The sequence below is a fragment of the Teleopsis dalmanni genome, chromosome 2, assembly GCF_002237135.1.
Source record: "Teleopsis dalmanni isolate 2A chromosome 2, ASM223713v2, whole genome shotgun sequence".
NCBI lineage: Eukaryota > Metazoa > Arthropoda > Insecta > Diptera > Diopsidae > Teleopsis > Teleopsis dalmanni.
This window is the reverse complement of record NC_051847.1, coordinates 147,465,602-147,488,041: the sequence shown is the minus strand read 5'-3', so window position 1 is coordinate 147,488,041 and position 22,440 is coordinate 147,465,602. Positions and strand designations below refer to the sequence as shown.

Here is a 22,440-nt window from a genome sequence, read left to right as displayed (position 1 = left end):
TCACTTAAAAAAACTACTACTTGAAACACCTCAAATAAAATACGACGCTCGTTCAGCTGTTTAGCACCTGAATCTTTTTATTATAATTAACAAAGTTCTTATAAAACCTTTGGTACTTGCATTTTAAAATTATTATAAGGGTAATTAAAACCTAATTATAATAGACACTTTTTTATACCCGAAACAATTTTCTAATCGGTCTAAAATTCAGAAAAACAAATCAAAGTAATGTTCAAAGCAAAAATCAAAGATGATCTGTACTCGAACATATTCCGAGCGGGACATTCTAATGATTCTGTGTTCTCCACCTAATGGCAAGGTTCATAAAATTTGTTTAATAAAAAAATTGTTTACCTCTCAATCACAAATCTGTTTTATTTGCTGTTATTTTTGGTGGCCACTAAATACAGTCTTTATAGATTATAGAAAACAGTTCAGTTTTCTTAACAGTAGAAACTTCAGTAGTAAAAAAAAGTTGAAATAAAATACCTATATATTAAGATGCAAAATTCTATTAGAGGGGCAGTATATTAGCTCAGCAGTTTCACACCACATCTGAGATATGTCTATTATTGAATTTTATATTTTTCATAGTTCAAAACGAGTAAAGAGAAATAGTCTCTGTAATAACCAAGAACCCATCAGTGGTCTTGGAATAATTTCTTGTATTTAATTATTCGTAAATAATTTTTTCAGACTGCAAGTAAAAATAGTTGAACTGTTGACCTGCCAAATTTGAAGCTCAGAGTTAGTGTTCATTAGTGAACAAATTATGTGATTTCAGTGATCAATCCTAATATTTAAATTCAGAACAAAAAAGAAAAATGTATGACCTGTAATATAACTTGCAAAAGGTGCGAGAAGAAAAAAACTACTAAGGATTATGTGGTATATAATTAATATAAGCAAAAATAAACTTAATATCTTTAACGACCGACGGAATATAAACTGAGATCAGTAACAGTAAGATAGAGATCTTACTGTTTTGCAGTCTATTCCCAATATAGTGGTAGTTTAGATTATCTAATTAAATCAATTAAACTTTATTATTATTATTACAAGAAGATGTTTATATGTTTTATGTATTATATTTATATCTTCTGCTTATTACATACTATTCTTCTAAATACTGTATGGAGTTCTTTTTGTTACAATAATCTTAATATTGTTCTTATTACTTAACCTATCACTGATATAGCAATTTTGATATATCCAAAGAATATCCATTTTAATCCTTGGTTAAGTTTTAAGAATTAATAATAGCCTTTTTCACCAACATCTTATCCTGAAAAAAGTATTTTAAAAAAATCACTTAAAATAATTTTTATTCTATTTAAGTTTTTTCTTTATTTTGCAATTATTATGACAAAACAAGACTAAAAAATTATTATGGTTTTTCATGGAAGATGAAAATGTGTAAAAAAATATTTAATGCACTTTATGATCAAAGTATCGTCCTGCATAATAATATATATGCCATATAAGAAATAGTAATGCAGCCTGCGTTATTATTACTGATCCGAGAAATCCAATAAGGAAAAGAATGTAGACGTCTTAGTTTGTCAAGTTGGCAAACGAAGGCATGGATAAGATTCAACTAAGAATCCAAATTTTTTAATTTATCTTAACACTGATTATTGAATAATTGTTTTTTGAACTTTTATGGAATAAAAGACAACATTTTTAAATTTAAAGATCAATAAAGTTTCTTATATATAACCTAAGAGTTGCAAAAATAAGTTTAAGATTTTTTTTTAATTAATAAAAATTATTTTGAAGTAAATAAAATAGATTTATAATTTGCATTATATTTAAAATTCGAATTAGTGTTCTGCTCAAAAAGTACCCGGATTTAGTAAATAAAACACAAATTTTAATTTCATTCTAAATTTATTTTATCTCCTCCAAAATATGCTCCTTCTAAAGCGATACACATATGCCAACGCTTAACCCAATTTTCCATACACTTTTCGTAGGCCCGTGCGGGTATGGCTTTTAGTTCCTTCAACGAATTCTCTTTACCGATTCAATCGACTCAAAACGCTTACCACGAAGGGGCAATTTAAGTTTCGGGAACAGGAAAAAGTCGTACGGCGCCAGATCTTGCGAATATGGTGCCTAAGCGATGACAGTGGTGCCGTGCTTAGTCAAAAAATCGCGTACAACAAGAGCCGTGTGCAATTGAGCATTGTCGTGGTGAAGAATCCAAATGCCGCATAACGCCATTGTAATATTCTTTATTGGTGGTATGACTCTCTGGCAAAAATTCGTAATGAACAACACCGCGGTAGTCGAAAAAAACAGTGAGCATAACTTTAATTTTCGAGCGGTTTTTTCGCGGTTTTTTGGGTTTTGGCTCGTTTTTGAAGCGCCATTCGCTCGATTGTTGACTGACTTCGCCGTCATACTCATAAACTCATGTCTCATCACCTATTATGATGCGTTTCATGAATGTAGAGTCGTTTCCATGCTCAAAAATCATTTCTTCACACACGTTCTTTCGGTATTCTTTTTGCAAAAAATCAAGGTGTTTCGGTACAAGTCGAGCTGCAATGCGTCTCATGCCCAATATATCATATAGAATGTGGTGAACGGATAAATTTGAGATGTTTAAGTCTCGAGCAATTTCCCTTTCAGTCGTACGACGATCTTCCCGCACAATTTTCTTGATTTTTGCCACGTTTTCTTCGGTATTTGATGTTGATGGACGTCCAGAACGAGGCAAATCTTCGATCACTTCACGACCCTCTTTGAATGATTTATACCACTCGTATGCCTGTGTTCGAGACATAGAAGAGTTCCCGTAAGCTTTTTGCACCATTTTCAATGCTTCAACACTTGAAAATTTGTTCAAAACACAAAATTTCAAACAAACTCGTTGTTCAACTGAATTTTTCATAGTAAAAATCGATAAATGCACTTGTGGTAGTCTCACATTAACAGTTGCTGTAAACAAACCAATTGACAGATGGCGCTCATATTTGTACCATATGTCAAGAAAGGGTGTACCAACATAACAAAAAACAATTTTTGAAAAAGATCTATTACTTAAGGAGTAGTTAACAAAATCCGAGCAGAAGGTATATTAGTAATGAAACACTAGAAACTTACAATCACAGTTTTCTAACAATGCAGTACTATTAGTTTGTTTTTTATATATAACTACTTAAGTGCATATGTGCTTCCTAAAAAAAACATAACATAAAACTTTGTTTCACCAAAAATATTGCCTCCCATATAATAACTTATGAAGAACGAAAGATCTTACAAAGAACTTTTCTTTCGAACTTTTCCCGTTCATCACTTTGTGATACCGTTTATAGTTCGCGATGTAGGGCGATCTCTCTTCCCTGGCGAGAGAGAGACTGCTTTATATTCCAATTCTCCACTAAGCCCATAATAGCATCTATTACTAATGATAATCGGCATTCTAGCAGAGTTGTTGTTTGTAATAGTGGTGTTAAATGACATTCTTTACCGCTTTCAAAGTAAAGTCGCCGGCAGAAATTTTTTTGAAACGATGCACATTTCTGCCAGTAGTTGACATGTGTTCCATTTTGCCTTTATTCATTTATTTTTGCTAAACCCATTTTAGTAGAGTAGTAGAGTTCTATTCAGCAAAAGCTGCTGAGATGAGATGCTGCAAATGTTTGCTACTTAAAATAATATCGATTTATCGGCGGATTATGCCCTAAGTTCGTCTAGCGACCTTGGTTTGTAAATAATAATTTTGATAACACCAGAGGAACACCGGTGGTTTCAAATCGGGCGAATGCGGAAGTTAGTTCGAATCACAATTTTTGGATATCAAGTGGTGAGGAACAAAGTCTTAAAAAATCGATTATGGCACAAGCTGTATGATATGATGCGCCAGCTTCTACATTACAATATGCTACATACAATTTCCATCAAGAATCAATATCAGAAAGACGATTACAATAGCCTGATACCGTACCTGATTGATGGCTGTTGCTTTGTCACTGACGTGTTTGAAAAGTATGGTCCCATGATCGTATTCTGCAAAACACTATCTCTATTTGACAGTAGAGAGGTGATTTTTCAATATTTTCAAAGTTTTCCATCAAATCATGTATTTGTTTTTAGTTCTTTTTAACATAAAATGCGCCTAATTATTCATAATACTTATTTACTAAAATTCCTACCGGCCTTCGACTATTTGTACTGCAGAATTTGAACATTCCAAGCAACAAAGCTTTTCGGTTGATAACAGATACCGAGTCAATTGGATTTTTTATGGATATAGGCTCAAATCATTTTCCGGTGATTTGATATAGGCTCAAATCATTTTCCGGTGATTTGATATAGGCTCAAATCATTTTCCGGTGATTTGAGCCTATAACAGTCTATTTGAAGTAGAGTTACCCAAGAGACCACTCTACATCTTATAGCGCAAAACTACATGAACTTGATATTTGTGGTGACCGTTCAACACTGACTTCTATGATATTTTCATTGGGTTGTCCAGTTTACTTTTTATTTGGAGAATAAATACTCGTATCATGAATACTCGACGTATCATGTTGGTTAAACCAAGCTTAAACGTCTAATCATGATTTTCTAACAAAATGATTAGGTTAATTTACCTAGGTTAGAGCATATTTTTCATAGCGTAGGCATTCTTTTGTCAGAGTTTCATACATCAAGCGTACAGTTTAAATTTTCTTACCTTATATACGAGGATCAGTTTTTATATCTAGAGCCTAATAATGAAAAAATACTAACTTATCGTTGAAAATGACTTTATTGTTTTGCGAAGTATTCTTCTTTATGATTAATACATGCATGCGTTCGAACCATTTGTCAAAGCATTTTTTCCAATCTTCTTTAGACACCTCCAAAATGTGCTTTTTAAATGCAAATCGTTGCTCACGCAATTTATTCTTGACGTTAGGCAACAAGAGACTCATTGGGCACCAAATCAGGAGTGTACGGCGGATTATCCATCAATTGACCCATCGATTTTTTGAATGTTCGAATGTTCAAATAATCGGTTGTTAGACAACATGTGTTAGCACTCGTATTGTCTTGATGGAAATGGAGAATGATTCGACGGCGCTTGTTTGTTTTTTTTTTGTTCCGTATTTTACTAAAGACTTGCGGTAAAAAAATAGTTTTATATCATTCAAAATTGATCGTTTTACGTTCCTGTAATGGTATTATTAACACTTAACTACTTTTCCCAAAAAACAAGTGACCATTTGTTTCAAAGTTCTTCGAGCGCGAATAACTTTTGTAGAATTTAGTTAATTTTGAAACACCCATACAGTCGACTGCTGTTTACGTTCCGACTCATAGGCATTCCTATATCCATGATTCATCACCTGTTACAATCTTATACTCGTATACATCTTTTTAAGCACCGCCAACGTACTTCTTGAGCATTTGTGTGCCCCAATCGATACGAGCTTCATTAGAGATATTGTCACATGATGGGGGGTCCAACAACAACCAATCGTTCCCACGGCTAAATGATCGTAGAATATTTTATATATGCTGGTGAAACTAATACTCATAGTATGTCGCATGACGATCTTGCATTACTCGTATCAGTTTTTGGACCTCATTAATGTTTTCTGGTACAACAACTGACCTTTACTGACCTTTGGACGACCTTTACAAATTTCGGAAGTGAGCGAACTGCGGCGACGATTGAAATCATTGTATGAGTACCAGCGTTTTACAGTGGCATAGGATGAAATTTTATCGCCAATGTGGAAGTAAGGTGATCGATGTACTTTTGTCTTGTTAATTTACAAATCACTGTAAATAACATAAATAACACTATTTTGACAAAAAGTCTAACATCAAATGACACCTGATAACAGACAAAATATAGACTCAAAATATAAATAGTTCTTTTCGTATTATTGCATATTCTTTTGAAAGATTTTATTCTCGAGGTAAGACATGTTTCACCTGATCAACAATTGAATAATTTTAACCCTGATTCATTCTTATTATTTTTAATTGGGACAAAGGAAAGACAAAACTTTATAAACATGTAGAATATATAGAATAAATATATGTACTATATACGTATGAACGAGTATTATAATATAATTCAGATCAACAAATAACTTTCCTTTCTTGTGTTATAAAAACTGCCAGTATTTTTTTTAAAAATTCTTTTTAAAATTCACAAAAATTAAAGAACTTTTGAGAACCTTACGTATTGGTTGTTGTTGTTGTTGTTCTGGCTGTTTGTAATAAATAATTTATGCAAGTGTTTGGCTGCATTTTATATGCATTTCATTAGACACATTTCGAATGACAATCGAGAAACTCTGTTGCACTTAAAAATCCAACAAATTAAGAAAGCAGCCCATAAAAAACGAAGTCTGCATTTTTGCAATAATTAACAAAGTCATTTCAATTTCAATTAAATTCAGTCGACATACCAACACATAATTTATTTTATATTAAATAAATGCATTTGCACACCAAAAGGAATTAATTAAAAATAAAAGACACAAACAAAAAGCAAACAACACCAAAAACAAAAAACAATAAAAAATACATTAAAAAAGTCGCTACAAATACAAAAAGTGGGCGTTTTTCAAATCAATTTAAATGACTATGAAAAGAAAAACAGTAAAGAAAAAATGTCAGCGAAAAAAAGCAGCACAAAACACAATTTAAAAAAATTAATGCAAAAAGCTAAAAGAAACACGCCCACAAGTACAATAAAAAAAGTTTACGCGTTGAAGAACTCTTTCGTATCTCTTAAAAGAGCAAACAAAAGAGTAGCGTGGCGAGTGTAATTCATTGAGTGAATGAGTGAAAGTTGCAAGCAAAGAGTCATGCGGCATAAGGTTTGAGTGAAAATCGAGAAAGAAGTTTTTTGAAAGCTGTGTAATTTTTTGTTAAGTTTGGCAAGGATATTTTCTACGTTGCGTTGTTATTTTATGAAAAAGGATTGTGTCCAGGCTTTACTATAAATTCAATGAAAAAAGCGTTTTTATGTGCTTTTGCTTGTGAAAACAAACGCTTTAAGGACTTCCCTTTTGCGTTTCATTTATGGGACGACAAAATTTTATTCCAAAATATTTTATGTATTGAAAATGCAAATCGCATGCTGGGAGTATTTCTTTTATAATTCCTTTGCATCTGATTGTGTTATGGTGGGTTTTATAGCAACAGGTTGCCCGTAAAGTCCTGTGAAGCTGAAAAAAAATATTTCATTTAAATGCTTCACTTTTGACTTACATTTTCGCATCTTTTCGCAGGACGACCAGTGCGCACGTTGTTTTTACGTTTGTCAAGGGTTTCCTAGTGTAAATTATTTTATTTCCTTAAATTCGCTACAATAACACCAGCAGGACATTAACATTGGAAGGGAGAAAGCGTTTAAGAGTCTCTTGCTTCAATGTGATACGATAATTATACTCAACAGAAGGTGGAAGGTGTATGAGACATACGAAATTTAATGTTTACTGTAAGAGCTTCAAAGAATAATTGTATTTGGCATTGAAAGAAAAAAAAATAATTTTTAAATAAAAAAGAAGAACAGAAGAATATTTTTATATAAGAAGAATTTATATGGCGAAAGTAAGAACATTTTTAAGAAACTAAATTCTTAATTAAAAACATTTTTTTTTTGAATAGAGAGGCATTTCAAACAATTGTGAAATTGTAACAACAAATATTTTTTTTTATTTTTAAATTATTAAATATTTTGCTGATCATACAACTGTTTCGATTATTACAGTATCAGGTGGCGCCGACTAGATTTTAGTTTCCCTTATGACATGCCTCGCCTCAGGAATATTCTAACCCCTTTGCTGCGGGGGTAGTGTCGAAAGTAAAGTAATAACTTTCAAAACTTTCACATAAATATTAACATATTACTTTTAAACATACCCACCAACAGGTCTTGGAATAATTTATAATATTTAATTGAAATTCTTATAATTTAATTATATTTTTATAATGCAAATACATATTTAAAGCAGTTATATAACTTCTTTATGTTAGATTTGTGTATATAACAATCTAGTATGTAATATTTATAGTCAACGCTTATGGTTCATTTCTAAAAATAGTAAATTTTTACAGTGTATCAGTTTACGAGTCAACACCATTGGATTTTACCTGCACCAAATGCAAAACTTTTTCTTATTGATAAAGACATTCGGACAGTACAGAGCGTTGTTGTTGAACAAATAGTAAAGAAAATTTTGGATCAATCCGAATTATGATAATGGTTTAGTAATAAAGGTAATAATCGAAAAAGTTCATAGTTTTTTAACGATATTACCTGCAGTGCAGGTTTAAAACCATGGTGCTCTTAACATTTGTATCCGTGTAATGGAATGCTAAATATCCCCATTGGGATTCCAAAGAATTCTACCAGTGTCAAGTAAAATTAAATGCATGAACATATTATAGTTTCCTCCTGGTAGAGAGAGCGATGCATATCTAACACCTTTACTGTTCATAAGATCACAACAACCGGTTGGAGAATGCAATTTCATCGAATAAAAGTAAATTAATATATTCATTTTACTCTGATAACAGCCACTACGTTACTTTCCAGGGGCCAAGTTCTCTTGGTCAGGAGAGCCGGAAATGTTTGACTCCTGCGTTGTCAGATTTAAGCCTCCGGTCCGGTGACGCCACTGAAACTTACTTACTTATATCCGTATGGTAGGACATATACTCTAAACAGTGTCGAGTGGTGCCCATGCGATTTTTGTGCTCCTTATAACCAACATGCCTTATCACGGGAATACTCTAGCCCCTTTTCTGCGGGGATGGTGGCAATAGTAATATAATAACTCTTAAAACTTAAAGAGCCACATAAAAACTAAAACTATTTTGAATTTTCTCACGAACAGGGCCATGATATGCAATTAATTAATTAACATTTACGTAGAACTCGTCAAAAAAACTCCAATTCAAACGTTTTTTCAGAAAATAATCACAATAAAGTAAAGAATGTGTAACAGGTACAACATATATGCCAAGTTCCAAGGGTCCTCTTGCCGAACACATGCAACAAAATAACAAGTATTCTTTCAAATTGAATAAGATCTATTTTCTTTCTTCCAAAAAATTATTGGTATGTCAATTTATAATACAGTTGAGTCTTCTCTAGATGATGTCGGTATAAGAGCATGAAAAAAGGAGTGAACATTAGTCAGTGTCAGTTTCCAGACAAAGGTTTAAGCTTTTTGGAACTTTCTACTTCAAATAAATAAAACACCTAGGTCCAGTCGACTTGATACAACTTTTAAAGTTTGTTATTGAAACAAGATTTCTACTAATGATGATTGAGAAAATTAGGTTAATTCCTAAATAGTACCACAACGAGCTTTAAGGCTGTATGTGACTAAATGCTTTCAATACACTATTTTAAGAAAAAGTGTATCACGAAGATTGTACAATATAATATTACTACTAATAGTTCAGAAGACATCGTTGATATATGTGTGAAAAAATTTTTTGTGAGAACCCTGCAATATAGACAGTCATGGCTGTGTCGAATGTGAAATAGTTGTTGTTTTCAATGTGATTTAAAAATTGAAGAAATTTTGGGTTAAATATCACTAGAGTGGCGGCAAGTTTCAAATTCCACTTGAACTCAAATAATGGCCCGTTGTAAAACCATGTATAAGCGTAGTTTATATGCAGACCAGTAGGATTCGCGAAAGGATCGCTGTGATGAGGGTGCAAACAACGCTGATATAGCAAGAGAGAAATTTCGATAGCGAAAGGTTCTTGTCATGTTGATTGAAACAGTATTACTTAGTAAATAATGGCAGAATTTGTACCTTTTAGACGTAGATATATATTTATAAATAAAATAATTCTTGTTATTTATAATTATCTTTAGATCGTATTAACATTGAAAATATGTGAATAGTTGAACAGAACTTTTTCATGAAAATTTTCTTTCGGGTTTTTGGTGCCATTATTTAATACTTTTCTTAATTATTTTTTTAAGTTAGTCCATTTTTTTAGTACTGTCAACATTTTTCCTTATTTCATATAATTTCTTTCATTTCTTATCTTTTTTAATTTTTTTTTTTACTACTTTTAGTTGGCACTTTGGTGTATTGTCTTTTTTCTTTGTCATTTTTAATATCGTACTGTTAGCTGCGACTTTGACTGTTGTTTATTGTAATTTCATAGTTGACTGCATGCATGAGTAAAAAGAGGGATTATTTTGGAATAGATTTAATGCCATTAATGTGTATTTTTAATAGCATTTCATTGAAACAGAAATTTACGTACACTTACCTATGTGAGTCCATTTAGTATTGTGGACAGACACATTTAGTATTGAAACAAATCAATGTTTGCTTTGATTATTTTAGCAAGTATTGTTAAGCAATTTTTTCTGTTTATTTGTATACAATTTTTATAACTGCTTTTTTTACATTTTTTAGGCTCTGTAAAATACTTTCATTTAATTTAATTTTTAAAATCAGTTATGACGAATAGAGAGCTTCAAATTTACCAGGGCACGAGTTCAACCCTTGGTACTTGCAATCTCAAAAAATTATTCACAAATAATTAAATAGTTTTCTGCATACGTGACACTTCTTTATCTGTTTGTCTTCTCTAGGTGTTCGCCGGTCTATCCCTCTTGCGACTACCCATAGGGTACCACTCGATATCGTCATTCTCGTGGGTTCACTGATTGGTCTGCGCAGAGTATGGTCTATCCAGCCTCACTTGCGCTTTATCATTTCAATCTTGATTGGTTTTTGGTTAGTGATGGATCACAGACTTTTATTCGATAGCGTGTTTGGCCAGAACACTTTAACGATTTTCCGCAAGGACTGGTTAATAAAGATTTATAAGCAATAAAAATAGTTGTATATAATTATTTTATTTTCTTTAACAAAATTATTAATAAGTGTGAGTGATTTCACATGCACATTTACTGTTAGTAGAAAATCTTATAAACCCTCAGTCGTTTTTTTAATTTTCTTTTACATATATAAAATTATTTATAAGTACTATAAAAAATTGTCATTTAAAGGATGTTTTCTTTTCGTATCAATAGCTTTTAAAAAAAATATTATTTTTTAATATTTTTTTTTTCAAACTGGAACCTTCTGTCGTCCTGAATCAACTGAAAAAAAAACTCTTGTAATTACAGTTGCTAACAATTTTATTAACTAAGCCATAATAAGAAGTCATTTTTTATGTGGCTCTTTAAATTTTATAGCTGACCTAGGCTAAACTCCACACAAGACCAAACCAGACCAGACCAGACCAGATCGACATCAAGAAACGTAATATATATAAATGTGTGTATATTTGGTAAGACATATTGCTTTTTGCTGCTACAAATCTTACCCTTAGCATTTTTTCTAATATTTAACTCGCTGTAAGTAAGGAGCAAAAAAACGCGCATATAAAATGCAGAAAAAAAAGAATAACAAAATAAATAGGTATTAAAAAAAACGCTACAAAATAAATAAAAAGGAAATGCATAACACAAGAAAATATATAGCAAAAAATGCACAGCAGATTTGGCGGGCGACCGCTGCAGAGCTTCCGTTTCCTTAACTGCAATATTTACGTTATGCTTTTATAAGTGCACGCCACAGCATAGCACAACAGAGCGCAGCACAACAGAGCTCAGCAAAGCACAACAGCGCACAAAGCGCAGAGCACAGTGTGCTTTAGTGTGCTGCCAATGTCAGCTTTGCTGTCACTGTTGCTGCTGCTGTTGCTGCTGCTGCTATTGCCACTAGTGCAGCAGCTCTTAGCTTATCCTTTTCTTTGAAAATGTGTGTTAGCTCCTGGTTTCGCTTTTCATTTTCTTTTTAATAGCAAATAGCGCGCGCTTAATACGACTTTTATTTTTTTATTCTATATATAGATTTTTATTATTATTTTTTTTTTGGTGAATTCTATTTTATTTTATTTATTTTTTACGTTTTCGTTTTTGTTGTTACATTTTATGTGTTTTTTTCATTTCAATTTAAATCTTTTTTTTTTCTTCTTTTATTTTTGTATTTTTATTGCAATACTGTCTTGCCAACTTATTTGTGATGATGGCAAATGCTTTATTTTTTCTTATAGCAATTTTGTGTGTACGTTTGTGTGTTTGTACGTTTATGTGTTTGTTGAAATGTGTGCGAATATGTATTTTTTTATATTTGTACGGTATGATACTCTTTGTAATATTAACGTGCAAGCAGCTATGCATTTGCTACTGAAATGTACTCCGTTTTATATATTCTTTTTATGTTTTTTTTGTTCTTGTTGCTTCTCTATGATTTTGCTTTTTATTTGTTTTTTTTTTGGGTTATTTTTTCAAATATTAATTTTTTGCTTTTAGTAGTGTACTGCGCTGCAACTGCAATGTAAAGAATAAAAACGTATCTTGCTTTCTCGATTCATTCAGTTTTTCCTTAGAAATACGTGGTCGCGAAGCAATTTCTTTCAATTGCCGCACAGCGCGCGGCTGTAACGGACGGTCCGTGTGTGCTCTGCACTTACAATAAAGAAACTATAAGCAAAAAACTACAAGCAACAACAAAATATATATACATATGAAAAGCAGTTAGAAAGTAAGAAAGCATAGAAGCAACTTAAATATGCCGAGAAAGGTGCTTTCAATGAAATTCCTCATATATACAGGCAATGTTCCAATAAGCATCAAAATAACAACAACATTGTAGGGCAATACTATAACGTTGTTGTAGTTGTTGTAATATAAATTGCAACAACAACAGCAAAAGCAATTAACTCAACAAGCGTAGTGCTTGCAACAACTACATATATTTACCTACAGCTTAATATACACAATACGACGATTCTAACATATATAATACAAGCAGTGACGTTGCAACACGAAATTGGTTAGCGAACTAGCAAGTAAAAGCATTAAGTATATGCCCACAGTAATAACAAAGGTAGCAGTAGCAACAACAATGCTAACAACGATATCAAAAGTAATAACAACAACAGCAACAACAACGAGATTAACAATAACAGCAAAAGGAACTGCAACGAGCTCTGAAACATGAAAAGCATTATTGACAACAAAAATATCAATAACAAAAAAATAAGCATAGCATACACACACACATACACATTGTATGTATATAAATGTACTGTGAGTTTTAATATGAATGTCGTATATTTCGTCGTTGTTATTGTTTCATATTTTTTTTTTGTGTGCTTTCCTTCTACTTGTACAATATAACAACACATATCGTAGAGTTCGTTTAACGAAATCATCTTATGTGTGCTAAAGATGATGTCGAAGTTGATGTGTGCGTCGACGTCGTTGTTAATGCTAACTGCGAGTGCTGTAGCAGCAAGCGAGCAGCGCTTTGAGGATCTTGCAGCAAAACAGTACATTTTGTCTACACATATAAACAAACAAAGTACTGTGCATAAAAAATAAGCAAAAAAATAAATAAAAAGTAATACTCATATATATATACATATATATATATATGTATGTATGTATATAAATAAAAACGTATAAAAGAAAATCAATCTTTTTTGCTTCATCTTACAAGATATGCTGCAACACATAATATAAGAAAAAAAATATACTATAAAATACAGTAAAATATATAAAAAATTGAAAAAAAAAATTAAAAATAATAAGAAAAAAGTAAGTACAGCAAAACATTCACAACAGCCTTAGTGCGCTAAAAACGTAAAGTTGGTTGCTGTTTCAGTTGTTGCAAGGATATACGTGGTTCATATATTGGCGTGACGCTATCAAAAACGCGCGCGTTTCAAGCAAATAATTTTTACAATAGAATAATAGCATTTCTTCAAATTAAAAAAAAACAGTATAATAATATTAAATTTAATTGTAAATTTTATAAGCAAAAAAATATAAAACATTAATTGAATAAATGAAATGCCTAAGCAGACAACAGAGCGTATGAGTAACATAACTCAAAGCTGTTAAAAAATTGAATGTTTGTGTGTGCATTTCTGTGTTTCTGTGTGTGTGTGTGCGAGTGAATATTTAAGTATCATTACATTATGCAAGTCTCAAAGTCGATGTTTGTGCATAAATGTGCAATGTAAAAATGCATGAGTGCATAAAAGTGTTAAAAGAAAAAATTATGAAATGAAATCGTATATCATCGCTAACGCCAGCGTCAGCCAACAACAACAACGCAATGACCAAACAGTGCTGTAACGAAAAGCATATCTAAGAGCATTAAATATAATTTAATGGCGGAAATTAATATTTCATATGACATATACTTATAAGCACAGCATTAAAGAGTTTCACAAACATTGGTAGAATCATATGGGAAGGCTTTGAGTATCAAACATACAATGAACATGTTGGGTATAATATCTTTCAATTTGAGTTAGGTCAGGAATTTTCATGTGAAACATAGCCTAGGAGTGATTCAATGTAGCAATATTAGTGTAGGCATTTTAGTCAGGGAGAAAAAGTTATTTAAAAATTCGAAAGAAATTTGACATTTTCTTAAATAAGTTTTTACGTCTCGATTTTGTAATTATCGAATATATTAAATAAGCTATTAGTATTATTCATGAAATCATAATTAATTAATTTAATTAATTGAATTAATTAAATATACTTATAAAAGACTTATAAATGCATTCATACTGCATGCTACTTGTACAATAAAAGCATTTAGTGCCTTTCCAACTCCACCGAAGATACAGAGTCCCCCTACCCCTTTTTCCACCAACTGTTACTTAAAATACCTTTTTCGCTGGAGCATCGTCCTCTAATCTCAAAAAATGATAAAGCCAGCAAAGTCGCTGAATATTAATGCGCTAAATTATATCAATGTTGTGATACAGTTCATACAGTTCGTTTTTCATTCGGATGCGATAGTCGTTTGCCAAAAAAACTAACAAAAAACTTTTCTCTCGAAAACTCCCAGTGCTGTTTTATCATTCTGTGATTATGTACATATTTCTGCGCTATGTAAAAGCACAGGTTGAAAGAGCGTAAGTTTTGCCTGTCGAGAGAGAGCTGTACATTACAATTGCCTTATAAGGACTATGCCTCACAGTTATTCTGTTATAATCATTACTTTTTTAAATTTAAAACATATTCAGTTTCACGTAATACTTTTCTATTTCATCTTTCTATTTTAGGTATTCAAAAATTGTTTTTTATTAATGTTCATTTTTTTTATCGCATGTGACGCGTCTTATCACGGAAAGAAATTATTTAAAGGGTTCGTACAGTAATGAAGAAACAACAACAAAAATGTTAGTTAATTTATTGAAATTTGATTGACCATACAACGCTGCTTCGAATATTGCCCGGTACTCATCATCCGTAGTTTTAAGAAATTTTCGAATTTTTATTTAATAAGTTCATGGTCCGTATATAATTTGTTGTCCTACAAGTGCCAGGATTAGAACTCGTGCCAGTCGAATTAGAAACGATAATTAATCGTGTTTTTCCACAAGTAACCAAATCTGCCCAAACTTTCACTACGCTTAAAATTTAAAGTGCTTTTTCAAAGCACTTTGCCATGTTTTTTTTTTTAAATTAGAACGAGCTTATAAACTACAGCTTTATTTGGGAACACAAGTTAAGTTCAACGATTTGATAGTTCATTTTTGTAGAGGTCTATTTTTATTTCAATGCTCTTGTATTTTATTATTTTATGTTTTATTATGATGAGATCTAATAATATTTTCCCTGATTTATATTAATTGAAGTTATATTATATTATGTTATTTCTTTAAGATACCGCCAACTACATTAATGAAAATATTATTCACATTTTTGCACTGACATTCCTCATTGCACAGGCATAATATTATAGTAACAATTATGTTACTAATGGTGTTGTAGTTAATATGGTAGTTTTATTATTAATGATAGCTTAAATGTCTACCGCACTTAACCGAACTTATTCAAATTATAAGTATAGAACATGTCCTATGTTGTCTATTATATTATCGTTTAACTGGCATTGCAAACCAGATTCATCCATACAAGAACAAGTAGCTGGTTCCTGATATACGCTATAAAAAGTTATTATTAACTAAATACTTTCCTTTTAATCTTAATTTTTTTATAAGATTATTCATTTTGTGGTACCAAAAGTGGACGTAAACAAGATAACGGAAATTGAACTAAAAATGACATGAAACTGGGCCTATCCCATCACAACTTCTGCACATTATGTTGACTAACGCCGATAGCAGAGATACTTAAGCGATACATAATTGTTTTAATAAACTATTATAATACGTGAGTTGATGTGATACGACTCAGTTTTCGTAAAACTTAAACTTCAGACTAGATCTAAGAAAATAAAATGTAAGTTTTTAAAATGATATAGGTTCTTATCGGATACTGGACTATATATAGTATGATATGCAGGTGAGCTTATCCCAACGCAATTTTTATAGATCATGTTGACAAATGCTGAAGGCTACGATAACAATTACTACATATTGTTATTGCTTGAATAAACTGGAATTATAATGGGATATAAATAAATAATTTTTGGATATGAAAATTTCCACTGTATTGCCGCCTTTTATTTGCAAAATTCATTTCTCGTCACAAGATATAAAATTCTTAATTAAAGTAAATCATTAAAATATATGTGGCTCTTTATATATTGTTTATGTATAAATGCGAATTTGAGTTGATGCACTGAATGATTATTCTAATAAGTTGATATTTACATTATAGGGTTCGATTTATATCCTGTTTAAGTTCATAGTTAATTTATAAGTTTCGATTTAATTATTTCTAATTTAATAAATGAACTAATATGTCAAATAAAATATCAATTTCTGCCATTTATAAAATTTATTTACATAATTTTATATAGAGAATTAGAGAAAAATTTTATTAAAAATAATATTAGAATAGTTACGAGGTCACTTTTTTATAATTTATGTTAATTTTTAAAAATTACTATATTGTAGAAAATGGAGCATTTAAATGTAATAAAAACTATTAAATAAAAACTAACTCTAAAGCAGAAAAAATGTAGAAAAATCTTATAAACGAATGAAAACGAAAGTTCCTAAAAAGTGCCACAAAAAAATATATAAAAAAATATTTCAAACCTTAAAGTTCCTAAAACGTGCAAATTATTTTCTAAATGTAATATTAATTATTTAAAAAAATATACAAATACATTACACACTTCATTAATTAACAACAATTGAGGGTCATAAGTTATTTTCAAATTAAAACAATTAAAATATAACTAGCTTTAAAGATTGAAAAACCATAATAAAAAGTAACAAAATTATTAAATATTAATTCACTAAATATAAATTAATAATAAAAAAATGTGTTAAATAAAAAAAAACTATTAATAACAAAAATTAAAATAAATGCAAAAACAAAATGATCAAAAATTATAACAAATTTTATTCAAATCACATGAACTAAAATAATAGGTTAATTAAGAACGAAAAAATACCACAGGTAAAAAATTTAATATTTAGTTGCAAATAATAAATAATCAACATAAAAAAATTTATTTAATTTTTAGTTATAAAATAATAATTTAAAACCAAAATCATCAATAACTATAACAAATTGAATATATCATTATTTATAAATTAAAAAAACTAAAAGCACAAGTTAAATGACTTTAAAAAAACAATTATTTAATATTAAGTGACAAAGGAATAATTTAAAAAACTAAAAATATTTGGAAATATAAAAAAATATTTAAAAATTTAAGAAAATATTTAAAAATATGAAAAAATATTTTTAAGTATAAATAAATATTTTAAATAAAAAATTTAAAAAAATTCAAAATTAAAATGTGCAAAATAATAAAAACTGCATCAAATTATATTGTAATGAAAACAACTAAAATTTCAAGTTTTAAAAATATAACGAGCTATCACAAAAAAAATATTAATCATTGAGTTACAAAATAATAATTTAAAATATTTAAAAAATTTTTAAAACAGAAATTATTATAACAATTTAAATATATAATTATATTCAAATTAAAATAACTAAAATAATAAGTTAAGTAAGAATAAAAAAATACCAACAAAAAAATTATGTAATATTAAGTCACAAAATATTAATTTAAATTACTACAAATATTTAAAAATTTAAAAAAAAAATTAAAACAAGAATTTAAATAAATGCAAAATTAAATTGATCATTTTAATTATAAATTACAAAATTATAACAAATTATAACAACTAATATTATAAGTTAATTAAAAATAAAAAACCATCACAGACAAAAAATTATTTACCATCTAGTTACTATATAATTATTGAAAATACTGAAAAAATATTTAAAACAAAAATTTAAATAAATGCAAAATCAAATGGTTAAAAATAATAACAATTTGATTATTTTCAAATTAAAATATCTAAAATAATAAGTTAGGTAAGAATAAAAAACTACAAAAAAAAATATTTAATATTTATTCACAAAATAATAATTTAAAATACTGATCATATTTAAAACAAAAATTTAAATAATTGTAAAATAATTAAATGTAAAATGATAAATGATTAAAAATTACAAAAATAATAAAAAATTATAACAACTAATATTATAAGTTACGTAAAAATAAGAAATCATTACAAAAAGAATATTTAATATTGTGTCACAAAATAATAATTTAAAATACTGAAAATATTTAAAAATATTTAAAACGAAAAATTTAATAATTGTAAAATGAAAATGATTAAAAGTTACAAAAATTATAACAAATTATAATGACTAAAATTATAAGTTGAGAAAAAATAAAAAATTATCACAAATAAAAAAAAATATTTAATATTGAGTTACAAAATAATTATTTAAAATACTAAAAAAATATTTAAAACACAAATTTAAGTAAATACATAATCGGAATTATCCTAAATTACAACAATTATCACAAATTATATTCAAATTAAAACAACTAAAATATTAAGTTAATATTTAAAAAGTAAAAAAATATTTAAAGCAAATTTTAAATAAATGCATAATCAAAATCATTAAAAATTATAACAATTATAACAAATTATATTCAATTTAAAACAACTTTAATAATAAATTAGTGGAATACTAATTTGAAATACTGAAATGAATAATACTAAAAAATACTAAAAAAATATTTAAAATAAAAACTTAAATAAATGGAAATCCAAACTGATCAAAAACTAACTGAAGTAATAGATAATAATAACTAAATATTAAAATAACTTAAAAATTGAAACAATTAAAAATCAAAACAACTTCAAAATGATAATAAATAAAAATTCCAACAACCACAGCAGTCCAACAATTAAAGCATCAAACCAATGAAAGCAATCGAGAGTTCAATGATTGTGGACAGAAAAATGGCCAGGATATGCGGCAATGAAAATATCGTCTCACAAAAAATTCACCGCCATCAGTTCACACACAAAATGACTGAAATGGCTAAAAACTAAATAAATCATAGCAAAACGTGGCGGCAATAAACAAAAATTTTAAAAATCCTTAAAAATAGAAATAAATTCTAAGCAAATGCGAGGAAAAAAGTTACTGAAAACATTGTTCAAGGTTACCGCCGAAAGCGATGGCTGCAAAGTGCAGTTAAATTTTTTTTATATAAAAAATTGGCTAACAAATAAAACAAATAAAGTTATAGAAATTTACATAGATATGTTTGTGTATTTATAAAGGAAAAAAATTAAAAATAAATAAAAACTTTTATGAAACTAGTTCAAAAATTGCGCCTCTTCTACCAACTAACAAAAAACTAATAGCAAAGAAACAAAACCAACCGGAAGTGGAAGTGTGCAAAAGTTAGTCTACCAAAAACATACCAAAAAAACAAAAAAATAATAAAAATAATAAAACCAAAACAAAAAAAGTAACAAAAAATAAAAGAAACTAAAATAAGAAATAAAAAACTTTGTTAAAAAGTTTATTTTACTTTATTCTGTCCGAAGTGCTTGCTACTGCTATACGACGAAAGTAAAAGTGTTGGTTTTGAGCGTTTCATAATACAAACGGAAATGGCAACGACACCATTTTTTTTAATTTAACATTTTTTTATTGTTTATAAAAAAGCAGAAAAATTGTAAACAAATTTTTCAAAATCAAAGAAAATTTTTATTTTAATTCTACACATTTTGCTTTGTAATATGAATATGTCACCTTGCAACTCAAACTCTTCAAATTCAACTGCTGTGGAATTAACAATGCACGCCGTCAAGAAAAGACGTCTCAGCAGTACGGCAGCGGCTGCGGCAGTGACAGGAGAACAAGTGCAACAAGTACAAATATCGCCAACAACACAGAATGCTTACAATTCTCCAGGTGTTGAAAGTAAGGCAACTTCATTTCATGCAAGTCCCAACAGAGCAAGTCCAACTACAACCCCAGTACCGACAGCAATTTTCATGCCTGCTGAATTCTATAAAAGCCTCTTCGCAAGTGCGGTGTTGCAGCAAAAGCAAAAACAACACCAAGAACAACAGAAACACTTAAGTCTGACGCATAAGCAAAATGTATTCCAGCAATATCAGCACAGTTACCAACAACAGCAACTACAGCAACTCCAACAACAACAACAACAACAACAGCAGCAATTGCAATACAAACAGGAATCACATAGTTCAACACCGCCTATGGAGCAAGAGCAAGAACATTCGCATAGTGTGCATCAAAGGCTTTACACACCAACGCCAATGCCAACACAAACACCAACTTCAACACCACATTTTGCGCGTAATTTACTTTTCTCCACATCCGCTGCCGCTGTAGCACATGTTGCTGCTGTAGCGGAAACTGTGAAGCGCACACGAACGGAAATGACAGCGGCTGCTATTGTGGAAGATGGCGGTGATTCGAATGGCAGTAATCATGTTAGTCTAAGCTTTTGTTCGCATTTAATGCTTTATTAAACTAAAATGTATGCACAAGTGATGAAGAAGTATAGTATGTATGCGTTTTTGAGTGAGTGCACATAAATGCGTGTTTGTAGAAGTTCGAGGGTTGCTAGACGTATGAGCAATATTATGAAAGTCAAAAGGTGTAAACAAATGAAGGTATTAATTTGTATATTGGGCATTGAAGTAGTAAGTGGAAAACTAAATGTTTCGCACTTATGCGAAATACATAAGCAGACCAGTTAGAGTTATGATAAATTTATTTATATTATATGCATACCAAATAGGGAGTTTAATTCAATTGCACATAATCCTTTTAAGTCTTTTGAAGTTTTTTAATATTATAATTTTTATTCATTAAATATATTGTAAGCATTCTAAGCAGAACGTAAATATATTTGTATAGCGTTATATTTAGTTCTATATTAGTGAAAATAATTTAGTTTAGTATATTATAATTGAGTATTACTTATGAATTTAATTTGCTACCGCTGCAATGTGAATAAGTCCTGGCACAGGCGCTGGCTTGTGACAAACCATAGTACTTTGGATACTATGCTGCAGTTATCTTTTTTAGAAACATTGATTTATTTCTACATTCAATTTTAATGTGGTTTCCGATAATTGTATAATGTACTTCCATAATAGTTTAAATATAGTTTTACGAATAAAATATTTATTTTGTAGTTACGAGTTAGGACTAAGCAAACTATAAAGATATGTTCACTTGAAATTTATGTTCCTTGTTATGTCTGAATTTATAAAAACATGAATTCTAGTAACAAATAAAGTGCACTTGTTAAATAAATTTCTAGTCTCATTAGGTTGTTCGTGTAAATTTTACTTGCGTTTTACTAGAGTTTTACTACGAGTTGCTCGTGGAACAGACCTATTATCAAATGTTCTGAATCAGGTGGAATGATTGTTTTTTGATGTAGTTTCCATAAAGAATAACCTCTCAATTTTGATTTATTTGTTTTTTTTTTGCATCCTCTGAATATCAATTCCAAATGCATGCTTTCTTGCCATTTTATTCACAGGTGTATAATAATTCTTAATTTTTAATAGTGCTTGGCCATTAGATCCTTACAATAAAGCTGATGTACTACATTAAAATTAGTAATTTTAACAAAATTAATTTGAAGATTGATTTATTATAGTTGAAATAATCATTAAAAATTATTTTGTTATTATTATTATCACTTTTAGAAATTCCAAATTTTATATGATTTGTGAATGAATTCAAACAAAAATTATCTCCAAATATATTGAAAATAAATTTTCCTTGTGTTGGTTTTATTAACACGAATATTAATTATATTCTGTAAAAATGTATTGTATATATTTATATCATCTTTATTTAGAAAAGAACTTGATCCGGATCCTTGGTTGCTATAGTTTTAAGCAAGCGTTCTCCAACCCTATTTCTAACTCTTTTACATCTTCGTTATTTTCTTCGTTATTATCATAATAGGATGCCTTTTTTATGAGGCAAATTCATATGTTCTGCCAATCTTATTTAATATTATATTATATATTTATGTTATCATTATTTACAAAAAAACTCTGTCCTGGTCCTTGTCTGCTATTGTTTCAAGCAAGGTTTTCCAA

At 29.3% G+C, this 22,440-nt stretch overlaps 1 protein-coding gene across 3 annotated transcripts in view; it reads left to right on the top strand.

Annotated features, from left to right (window-relative positions):
• Nucleotides 1-22,440, top strand: part of LOC119681975 (zinc finger protein rotund) — a 105,145-nt gene that overhangs the window by 2,677 nt on the left and 80,028 nt on the right. For 2 of the 3 annotated variants that reach the window (XM_038095297.1, XM_038095296.1), the window contains exon 1: nt 20,089-20,805. The exons of the other annotated variant lie outside the window; for it this stretch is intronic. In XM_038095297.1, coding sequence (XP_037951225.1) covers nt 20,089-20,805 — 717 coding nt within the window. Of the gene's footprint in view, nt 1-20,088; nt 20,806-22,440 lie in introns of those variants that run through there. 3 annotated transcript variants of the gene reach the window in all.